Source organism: Fundulus heteroclitus, chromosome 1 (assembly GCF_011125445.2).
Source record: "Fundulus heteroclitus isolate FHET01 chromosome 1, MU-UCD_Fhet_4.1, whole genome shotgun sequence".
Classification (NCBI taxonomy): domain Eukaryota; kingdom Metazoa; phylum Chordata; class Actinopteri; order Cyprinodontiformes; family Fundulidae; genus Fundulus; species Fundulus heteroclitus.
This window is the reverse complement of record NC_046361.1, coordinates 32,856,475-32,868,542: the sequence shown is the minus strand read 5'-3', so window position 1 is coordinate 32,868,542 and position 12,068 is coordinate 32,856,475. Positions and strand designations below refer to the sequence as shown.

At 39.9% G+C, this 12,068-nt stretch overlaps 1 protein-coding gene across 1 annotated transcript in view; it reads left to right on the top strand.

Moving 5' to 3' along the window:
* The first annotated feature begins 675 nt into the window (after positions 1 to 675).
* The window catches only part of LOC105935295 (inactive dipeptidyl peptidase 10), a 45,850-nt gene continuing 34,457 nt past the window's right edge, over positions 676 to 12,068 (top strand). Inside the window, 5 exon segments of the mRNA XM_021323128.2 lie at positions 676 to 692; positions 4,369 to 4,419; positions 4,421 to 4,554; positions 8,367 to 8,462; positions 8,570 to 8,664. Of these exon segments, the coding sequence (XP_021178803.2) occupies positions 676 to 692; positions 4,369 to 4,419; positions 4,421 to 4,554; positions 8,367 to 8,462; positions 8,570 to 8,664 (393 nt within the window).

Here is a 12,068-nt window from a genome sequence, read left to right as displayed (position 1 = left end):
AAGAGATATTAACGCAGTAATTCATGAAAAGAGGTATTATGTGTTAGTATTAATGTACATAATAAATGGACGACTTTCAGCGGGCCAACATTTCTGTATTAAAAATGATAAAAAATAATGCTTTTCATCAAAATTATTGCTTGAAATACAGTATATCACTCACAATATCAGCCAATAAAATTGATTGAGCTTTTTTTTATTTAAAACACTGAAACAAATGTACTTTTTAGTCCCATCTCAGTATACTGAGATGCACCTGTAATACCCCAGGCTATTCAAGAAGCAGGATTCCTTTGCATCTTGTTGTTGTATTATTCATGCTATTTAGCATCAATTCAGCCATGCATTCCTTTTTTGTTAAAAATGCATATGGTAGTATTTGTAAAAATATAAATATTATTTATCCTTTTTTGTATATCGTGCTTAAGATGTCGTCACTTAAAGCAAAGTGGAATCAAAGTGAAATTCCTTGTTGCAAGAATTTACTTTGTGATTAAAACTGATTCTGATCACTCTCCCTAGATGGTGTTTGAAATAGGAAGATAAAAACAGCTCCATCACGTTATAAATAGTGATTAGAAGGCTCAAATGCAAGTATACAAAGAGGTACTTTAATTTTACAAACCTTTCATAACTTAAAGATGTATAGAAAACTGTAAAAAAAAATTGCAGGGCATGCCGGTGGTGCAGGGGTAGCGAGGTGTGACCCATATGTGGAGGTCCTCAATGTAGCAGTCAAATGTAGGTTTGATTCTGGCCTGTACCTTTAAGGCATGTCATTATAGGCCACAACTGCCACACAGAAACTAATAATAATTACCACAATTAGCTGATTTTATTTTGTACTTGTTTTCCAACAGCTTTCTGCTTCTTCTCTGCTCTTTATTCTCAAAACAGATTGCTCTAATTACATACTGTTGCGAACTTTCCCATCAAGTTCAGCAGATGTAAGATTTTCTTAATTTTCTATCAGGTCTCTGTTCTCCTTGCTTTGCAATTCAATCAAGACATCCAAAACAAAAAAGGAGAAGGAGGAAATATTTCTGTACAGCAGGCGTCTCAAACTCCAGTCCTTTAGGACCAGAATCCTTCATCTTTTAGATGCCTTGAACACACCTGAATCAAATAATAAGGTTATATATAGGATTATGTACTTGACTGCATGTTTAGGCGGTGATTCAGGCATTTTGATTGAGGCGTGTTTGTCCTGAGAAGCAAATAAAAGCTGCAACACAGCAGCTCCTGAGGATTGTTGTTTGCCTGACAGTCAGCTTAAACAACAATGAGGTTCTCCTTGAAACTCAGAGCAAAATAACCTCCGTATATCAGGGAGGAAAACCGATCAGAATGACAATTCAAAAAAATGTTGGGATCATTTAATTCTTTAACTGATTTTCTGCAGTATGCTGACAATTTATCTATGATAGAATTATTTTATATGAGTATTAGGCACACTTCTTTAGGGATGAGGTTAATTTTTCCCTCAGTAAAACGGGTGCAATCATTTTAAAAAGGCAGCAGGCTCCTTTCTCTTTCTTTGTCCGGTGGGTCAAATATTTTGTGTAATTTGTTTGTTGCAAAAAGCTGGTCACTTTTTGTCCTGAATATAATTTATTTTAATTTATGCTTTTATTTTAAAATTAGCAGTTTTATAGCACTGGTGCCTTACAGCAAGAAGGTCCTAGGTTTGAATCCCAGGCTGGGGTCTTTCTACATGGAGTTTGCACGTCTCCCTGGGCATGCCCGGGTTCTCACTGGTTACTCTGGCTTCCTCCCACATTCTAAAAACCATGAATATTATGTTATCGATCAAACTGAATTAACTCCCTAACTCTTACGCCACCGTCGCCCTCCGCGGTCTGACGACCTGTCCAGGGTGTACCCTGCCTCTTGTCTAATGACTGCTGGAGATAGGCGCCAAGCCCACTCCCATGTAACCCCGCAAGGACAAGCAGATGTGGAATATATATGATGGATGGGTAGTGTAAATGCATTTAATGCAAAATTTGTAATTTAAAATGGGGGACGCGTGTGTAGCCAAATCTTAGTAAGATTAGGTTTACTTGACATCAGAATATGATTAGCAAAATCATTCCTTCTCTGGGTTCTGGATTAAAATGATGCAGAAACAGACCAGCGAGGCTGATGAAACACAGTCAAAGTGATCTGGTACTGAGCAAACTAAACTCAGAAAATATGAATACTGAAGGAAAAAATTCAACAAGGCTAATAACTGTGGTAATCACAAACTGACACCAGGTATAAAAGGGAGTCTTAATAACACACTGACAAAAGAAACTTCTGGCTGCTGTAAAGAGCCGAATTAACCAAAAAAAAAAACGAGCTTAACTGAACTGATTAGCCCTGCAAATCATTTTTATCCCCAAAAGACGAAGAAACTCATCCACCATAATTTGCAGCTCCAAGTTTTTGGATACATGGAGTGAATGGAGCCCAGCATGTATAAAGCAATGCTGGAAAAAGATCACAATTTAAACTCTTTGATATGTTTTTGATTCAGGATAGAGGAGCAGCAAAATGTGCATTTGCTGAGCTGTGCGGCACAGAGCACATGCTGGCACAAGCATGCTGGAGCTCTACCCCGGGAGAATACAGGGTTCACGAGTTTCAAAAGGAAATTAAAACTTTGATTTTTTTTTATTTTTTTTACAAACCACAGAGTCACCGTTTTCGACTTAACTTTAGCCAGTCTTAATCAGCTTTAAGTCCAGAAAGGGTTTTCACAATCATTTCTTCCATATAAATACAAGGCCTTGGAAAAGGTATTCATGCTCAGACATTTTCCATCTTTTCACATTACAGCCACAAATTTCAATGCATTTCATTGGGATTTTATGTGATAAACAAACAAAAAAGTTGTACATGATTTGGCAGGCAAATAACAATCAAGAGTGGCGAGTATTTGTATTCAGCCTCCTTTATTCTGATCACCTTAAAAAAAATCTGTGGCAATTAATTGCTTTTAAAAGTGACGTAATTAGTTAAACAAGTCAACATTTTTGTAATTTAATCTCAGAATAAATCCAGCTGTTCTATGGAGACCTCAGAGGTTATCAGGAAAAACAAGGAACACAGTAAAAAGGTCTGAGACAAAGCTTTGAAAAACTCGAAGTCAGGGTTCGGCTGTACAATAATATCCAAAGCTTTGAACACCTTAAAGAGCCCTGTTTAATCCATCATCTAACAGAGTAACTCACTATTTTAAAACAAGGCATGGCTATTAACCTAAACCGACAGGCTGGGCAAAGAGAGCATTATTCAGAGAAGCAGCCAAGAGGCCCATGGAAAACTGTGGGGGAGTTGCAGAGATCCGCAGCTCAGGTGGGACAAAATTGTAGCAGGAAACCTTTTAGTTGTGAACTCTGCAAATCCGGCCTTTATGACAGTGTGACGAGAAGAGAAAGGTTTAAATAAAGCAAAAAGAAGTTTGGTTTAAAGTATGCCACATGCCATGTGGTGAACAGAGCAAACAAGTAGAAGATGGTAACTCTGTAATCAGATGAAACCAAAGCGATGGAAGGAGTTAAATAAAGGGCAAGAAAACAACATGAAATTGACCTTCCGCCTGGCTTCTACCAACACCTCCCTCAAAGGACTTGCTTACGTCGCTGTGAAATTGTGGTTAACTCAGATTTCAGATTTGCTATTTTATTTTACTTCCAGTTCCAAGTTATACACCACATGGTGTTGGTCTGTTAAATAACATCTAATGTGCTTTTTTTGTGCTAATGTGACAAAATGTAAACTGTAACTGTACTTTGCTGTTTTTTTTTTGTGATAATCAGCTCTATTGAATCTAAGCTTGTTATTATTGTCTGTGATTTAAAAAACAAACTCTCAGCTTTTTCTGAACTCCTTTGTCATGTGAGTGAATACAAATTACAAATCCACTGCAAATTTAAACAGTTCTTATTCTGGTTAAGCTCTTCAATAAATTACAAATCCTCTCGTTCTTCCATGGATTTTTTTATTCCTGTCTCCTTTAATGTATCCAGTCAAGTTGAACGATGTAGAGGGAAGCCTTTTCAAATGTAAAACATTGTTGGCACTGAATTTAGAATAACTTTTCACTTCTGTAAAAAAAAAAAAACATTTTTTTATTTTACAGAAACAAAGTGGAAATAACAATGTTTATAAATTGTATTCATCTAATTATTCTATGTATCTAATTAAAAGAAAATTCTGTTTTAGTTTTTGCACCAATTAAAATCAGATGTCCTAAAACAACAGTTTCACGCTGTTCTCCAGTTCTTCTGCAGTTTGTTGAAGTCTAAGCAATGCTTCTGATTGGTCTCGGTCCCCCGTGGCTCAAAAAAAAAACCGATTTGTCTGATGGAGTAAATGAAGCGGCACTAATGTCCTCCCTATTTTAGCTCGGCTCACATTCATCACTACGTTTGTTTTCTGTCGCACATCAGGACCTGGGGAGTTCAGACGGGCCCCCCCGGAACTGGAAGGGCATAGGGATCGCTATGGTGGTGATCCTGGCCGTTATGTCCCTGGTCATCCTCTCTGTCGTCATCCTCACGCCGGGTAAGAGAAAAAAAAAAAAAAGGTTGTAAAGAAGCAGAGTAAAGTAACAGAATCAACGTGAAAGGGATATTTTGCATCCAAAGCTTTTAAAGTTACATGAAAAGACCAATTCTACTCTCATGTCTGCACCCAGCAGTGTTTAATTTAACACAAAGAGTAGAATAGGAAGACAAACTAATTGGGCTATGTTCTAAAGTAAAAACAACAAAAAAAACTCCACCTATCCTTTTGAAGCATGGTTGTTTAATCTGTAAAAGAACCCCGTCATAAATAAAACAGTTCAGCCTTCTGCAGGGGTTAAAAATCTCTTTGACTCTTTGTCTCGTAGCAGTTTCCAAGCAACCAGGGGAGACTCCAAGAAGTAACTGCTCTCAGCCAAATAGTGTCAGAGAGATTATAAAACCCCATAACCTGAGACGTTTTGCTTCATCGCTTTGGTTTTTAGCACTGATTTAACAAGCGAGTGTCATTTCCACAGCTAGCCGTATCCAGGTTGGTGTGGCCACGCAGCTGCAGCCCGTCAGGACTAATCAGGAAGAGCTAAAAGAGGAGCAGATTCCATCTGGCAGATGCTAGATGGGACTCGCTCCTCGGCGTGGTAGTTAGGCCTTCCCTTCTCAGCGTTATCTTGTATTTCTGTTCCCATCCTCCAGGAATCACGTCTAGGCTCATTTCCAAGTTTCAGCGATTCCCGGTGCTCTGCTTCCCGACTCCTCGGATCTAAGAAAGAATCCCACTGAGTTCAATGCCGTTAATCTCCTCGCTTCTAAGATCACCCTCCTTAAAACTATTCATTTTGGCGATTCATTTTGGCGATGCTGATTGGCCAAATATTTATAAATCTTCCCTAGCAACAGTATACGATTGGTTATTTCGCTACACTTGTAGGGCTCCTTGAGTCACAGCCCCACAAGTGTAGAAGAAGAGAAATGATATGTTCTGTTGGTGGAAATGCACTGTTAAATGATAGAGTCAATCAGTAGAAGTGTTTTAATAATTCTTATTACATGTAGCCACGTACTATTAAGTAAAAACTGACATTAATATTACTTTTAAAATCTATACATATTTTGACTTTTCCCCTCCACATCTAGGGAGGGCAGCGCCCGAGCGCCCCCTATGGGCCAGCCGCCACTGGATTGGAGAATGTAAAACCTTCACCTCCTCAGACTAACCCGACTCCATTGGATTTGTCTGCAGTTCAGTCCTCTTCTCCAGCAGATCTGCTCCTCCTGCCTTCCAGGACGTTGTCTTCCCGACCCCAGAACTGTTTTCGGAGCAGCTATATAGATGTCGGGCCTTCCTCCTCCAGTGCTCCTTGGTGTTCCAGCGAGCTCCTTCCCAGACAATTCAAGCAACATCTCCCATTTAATTGGACTTCTTAGAGATAAAGCCTTCAGGTGGACAGAAGCTATAATAAATTAGATCACTGTTCATCTGTTCACGTTCGATTAATTTTTGGATTTGTTGAAGCCGACTCTTGCATACGGGATTGATGATGACACAGCTGAAATACTGTGGAACCTGAAAGAGGGAAATTGGTCAGACACAGAAATGGCCATACATTCCTGCACCCTAGATCCTGAAGCTAGCTGAAACTTACTTAAAGGGATGTCCTAAATTCTCTAAATTCCCAGAATTATAAACTTAAAGAACAGGAACCCATGCAAATAGGCAGAAGCCATCTCTTGAGTAGAGACAAAGCAGGACCAATGTCTTGACTGTGGATCATTCGGACACTGCCGGTTTTTTGTTGCCATATCCGCCCCAAAAGACCAGCAATAGTTAAGAGGCTCGGCAGGCATGGTGCATAAATTTGATTATCTGTGATTTCCATTGAATTCAACAACTTGCATCAATCAAGATCTTTTCCGTGTTATCACCTCGGTTGATTCGGTTCTACACAGGTTCTCACCAATCCCAAACTTGTGGAACCATTTAACATTCCTGTTCAGAACCTCCTATCTCCCTTAAATATTGATGTCTTAGAAGGCAGTTTGTTAGAAAACATCACCTAAAAAAAAAAACTCAACTGCCCCAATTACTAGTTTCTGGAAATCAACACAAACAAATCTCTTTCTTAATTTTTCCCACGTGAGTCATTCTGGGCCATCCTTGGCTAAAAAGGCTCACATTAACTGAACTGAATCCCATATTGACTCCTGCAACGTTAATTGCTTCTCATATTCTCTCAGATGACTTTACTTCTACTCTAGATCTCCCAGATGTTCCCCCTGAGTATCACAACCTTCAGGAAGTTCTCAGGAAGGATCTTGCTATCCCCGTAAAGCTGTGTCCAGGTGGATGTGTGTTTGTCAAGTCTCTCACTTTCTTCTTTGCAGGATGTGTCTGGCCTCTGTGGCCACGCAGCTGCAGCTCGCCAGGACTAATCAGGAGGACGTTGAACAGTAGCAGATCCCATGAGGCAGATGCCAGATTGTTAGCTCACTTAGCTCGGTAATGTTAATTTAACATTGCAGCTTTTGTCTGATCTAAGTTTGCAAAGACATCCTTTTAATACACTGACTGCCCTCCTCCGCTGAGCTCAGGGAGAGGGGTGGTTTCAGATTTGCTCTCCTTCCTCACTCTATGGAAGAATCTGACTGAGATTCCCGCCATTAATCTCCTCACTGCTCCTAAGATTAACCCACTGAGACCCGCTGCTTTCACTGCTCAGCTACTTACCACATACCTACCTGCCTGTTCGCCCTCCAACGTCATGCCCTCAGGTGTGTATGTGCCATCGCACACCTCCTTCTCCAACAAAACAGAGACACTGCATCACCAAGCCACCAAGCACCACCACCAGTCAATCTGAGAGGTTTGCTCGCCTCCTCCATGACATCCTCGTCCACCGTCAAAGGTCTCGTTTTTCTCCACAAATTCATTATCTGCCTCATTATCTGCACCAAGTGCAGGTTGCTTAAGCACGAGCCACCAGAATTGAGAAAGACTCCTGGATAGATGTTGAAACGTTTTCAGAAAGAAGTGAGCGAAAGTCCGATTGCCTCCGATTTAAGCCTCTTTGGTTCACCCACCCAGAGGATAATCACTTACCTTTCCTCCTCAGTGTTCAATCGGAGCTTCGCCGGGAACCAAGAAGATGCATTACCTCACTGTTATTTTCAATAAACCAGTTAAACCTCCCATGCTGTGTCAGCAATTGTCGCCTGCACCAGAGTTGAACTTAAAACAAACACTGCAAAAGATATAAGGTGTTAATTAGTATGCTATGGAGAGAGGCTGGAAGCTGGAGGTATCCCTTGGCGTCCGTTTATTTCTGCTAATTTATCTTGGGCGTCCTCACATTTGAAGGACAAACGTGAGAGTGGCATCAATCTTGTCATGTGTTGAGTTTGAAAAACTCTGCGCGTTTGTTTGTGTGAGAGTCAGGTCTCCAGATTGCTTCCTTGCATGGGAGCGAATTTAATGAAGACTCGGATTCGGTTGCACAAAGAAAAATATTCTCCACAACGCTGAACTTTCTTGCTAGAGAAAGTCTGATTTTTATTATATTCTCAAACTGCAGAGTAAATGTTAGTGTTGAGTCTAAATAAATCCTAATCCTAAAAGAAACATACACAAGTATCCTCATGTTTCTGTCATCTGTGGTGAAGAATGCGTCCTTCAGATTGATTTATGACAGATCATTACACTGACTGGTTTATGAACCCTGAAATAACCGTTGCCAAACCGTTGCTTCTTACTGCAGAGACAAATCCAGCATGGAGCAGAAAAGTGGGCCAAGCCTTTCTTTCATGTGAACATAAAGGCTTCACTCATAGCTTGCTCTGTCTTTTCTGCCTTTAAAGACGAGTCTCACTTGTTACTCCTCTCCCATGTGACCATGGAGGATCTGGACAGAGAAGAGTTTAAACTTCACGATCCCTGTGCGGCGTGGTTGAACGGTGAGGATCCATATTTCCACATTTCCATCATGTGTTTTCAGCATGTGTCTCAGAGAACTCAGGATGTTTTTTTTTTTGTTTTTTTTTCACCCCTGAATCCCTAACAGATAGCGAAGTTGCCCTGCGAACCAGAGAGGGACATGTCCTGACATTCACCTTCAACAACAACCTAACCACCACCCTGCTGGACAACAGCTCTCTGGTAGGACGGGGAGCTGCGACTGTCTCTCATATTGACTCACAGAATGAACAAATAGGTCAATAGAAAATGAAAATTAAGAGACAGATGCTGTAGGGAGCTGCTGCACCACATGGCACATTTTAGACCAAAAAAAGACTTGGCACGTTGAGGGTATCAGCGCATATTTCCCCCCACCCCAATCTGGCTCCTCTGTGAGCCCTCACCATGTGCCATCAAAGAGATCTTTCCAGGCGAAGGCATCGTTTTGAGCGCAGCCTCTGCTCGACACTAACAGACTTATGTGGGTCATCGCAGGCATGCTTAAAGCAGGGTTGTGTTGTCAGCATGATAAGTCTCTTCCCTGTTTTGAGGTGTTGGTTTGTCATCGCTGTGTCTGCATCTATAAAAAAGAAGAACGAAATGAATGACTGAATATCAAAACGGCACAGATAAATACGTTTTTGAGTCAGTTTGCTGCTCACATTTTAAAATAAGATGCAAATTAGAAGTAAAACTGTTAAAATTACACATCCAGAATTAGAAATAGATGTAAATGTTCAGAAGATATATAAAAACGTTCATGCAGTTCCAGTCAGATGTTAACATGCACAAATCGTATGGCGTATACACTGCAAAAAGAGAACTAAAAATAAGTAGAATTTTCTTGAAATGAATGTATTTGCCCTTGATTTGAGCAGGTAAATAAGATTATCTGCCAATGGAATGAGTATTTTTACCCCTAAAATAAGATAATTAGATATACAGCACTTGAAATAAGATGATGGAGATGAATTGTCCCTATTTTAAGTGCAAAAATCTTATTCCATTGGCAAATACTCTTATTTACATGCTCAAATCAAGAAAAAATAAGAAGATTTTTCTTATTTTTAGTTCTATTTTTGCAGTGTATGTCATTTTAATATTGGGCTTTTAATGATCCATTTAAATTCATCCTTTTTTCAAGGTTGAATGATAAGACGGTGAACTCCAATAAATAAAATCATAAACTAAATTCACACATTCTCTGATCGACGGTGTCAAAATGTTAATTACAAGCTCAAATAGACAGCTACGTCTCTGCTAATGCTTGGCTGAATGGGCCTTGTTAACCCAAACTGTCACAGATGAAAGGAAATTGATCGCAATATTAAGGACAACCCAGGAACCACTAAAAACCTGGAAACTGCCGAAGCACACTAATTTTACTTGGATTAAGCAGGCAGTTACCAAGAAAGAAGCGCCTTGTTTAAAAGCACATGTCAGATTTCTTCTGGAAAGAGGTTTTATAACCAGACGAGACAAAGACTGAGCTGCTTGACCACAACCATGGACCGCGGAACGCATTTCAAATTGGTCGGGCCCATCAGGCAATACTCACAATACCACTACCCATCACATACGCATGCGCCCGCATACACATAAAACACCAGCTTCCCCTTGATCACGCAACTGATTTGCGTCACATGACACAAGACAAGCCAATCCATTTTTAGACACCAGAATTTATTGTTTTCTCATAGGCTGTGGTCCCTGAGCATGATAAATGTGTCTGCCATGTTATAATTAAAATCGGCACCAATGTTTTATTTAACTTTTTTTCCGGCGTTTAAGCACACACGCCCTGGATTTATTTCCTCTTACAATCATTATATTACAGCTAACAATATTTACAGAATAAAAATACATTAAAAAGAAAAGTCAAACTCACCCCTGCTCTAAATATTCCCGAAAAAGTGTCTCCGTCTGTCATTATGCTGGATGAAGTCCTACCCTCAAAGTATCCACTGTGGTCAAAAGATCCCTGTGTGTGAGGGCGCACATCAAGCTATTTAGTCTTTTCTGGGTCATTGTTGATCTCAGATAGGTCTTGACACGACGGAGGGACGAGAAACACCTCTCAGCACTTGCAGTGGACACAGTTAACTAAGCTAACGAAGCTAACGAAGTAGCGGCAGTCATAAGCAGCGCAGAGGTGGCTTGCAATTGTGTGGGAAAACTTTTGTTTACATCACATGACACAATCAGCCAATAAATTTTTTAGATGGGATGATTTATCGCTTTCTCATTGGAGAATGATGCTTCTGCCATAGACTACTGTGCATTTGAAAAAATAGCTGTTGAATAATTTAATTTTATTTATTTATATATATTATTTTACATGTTTGATCAACAAAAGTAGGTAGGGCCACGGCCCTACCGGTTCCGCGGTCCGTGACCACAACAATCTCTTTCACAAAACTGTTCTGTCATAATTCAGCAAGCCGGCCTCTCACAAATCTGGCCAGCGATATCCCAAACCCACGCGAGTTTTCTAAAATGAATATGTGCAAGGTCTAAATTGAGTGATACACAAAAAAATAAGCATCAGAAGCTAACATATCAGTGACATTAGACACTGTTTCTCTTTTATTTTGTCTTCAGGTATAATGGCTGCTGAAGAAACTGCACGTGGGTGAAGTCCTGAGATTTGTTCAGTTTTTGGTGCATTTTGTGCAGCTTCTTTATGGCAAGAAATAATATGCGAGTCTGTTTTTGCTGTAAATCCACCAGCCAGTGGTAATTACTCATCAAAGCCTTGATCTCTAACACGGGTTTACCATTTAACAAGTCCGTTAAGAGGGAGCTGTAACCGAGTCTTGGGTCACAAGCACGTGATGATGGGAAAAATGTGTCTTACTCCCACTTTGTTTAGTAAAAGTCGCTTTTGACAAAAAATGTGTTCAGAGGCATAAAAGTAAGGGTTTCAAACCAAAACCACTGCTGCTTGTAAAGCACGGTGGTGGTAGCATCATACTGTGGTGCTGTTTTATTGCCAGTGATAGTGAAGCATTAAACAAAGTGAATAAGGTGGTTGGAATAAGGAAGAAGAGATTTTTTTTGTATTTTTCAACTTCACCTCAAACTACTTAATGGCATAACTAAGGACAACTGCTACATTTACATGGACAAAAATAATCAGTACAAAAGGCCCGATTGGAATAAAAATGCGTCATGTAAACATGGTATATTGTGATTGGATTAAGTTAAATCGGAATAAATTTTTTAATTCAACGAGAAAGGTTTATGCCGATTGATAATCCGATCAGCATGCATGTAAACGCTTGTCAGGATCAAGTTTTTCTGAATGTGGCAAACTGACCCGAGTGCGCTCAATGTAAACGTGACGAATTACCGCATTGCTGTGTGGTGGAAATTAGCTGGGAACCAAAACTGTCGGGGCTCCCGATACAACCTTTCTATTCGCATCATTAAAATAATTTTTTATTCACTAACGAGTCAACCGTAAGAAGAACCTGGTGCAAGTCCAGCCTGGGCACTCGGAAGACAGACAAACTCGTATAATACTGCTTTGTTTACTATTTTTTGTTGTTAAGCGATGACGGATGTACTTCTTCTTCTGTGCTGTTTTTTTTAAGAAAATTTGA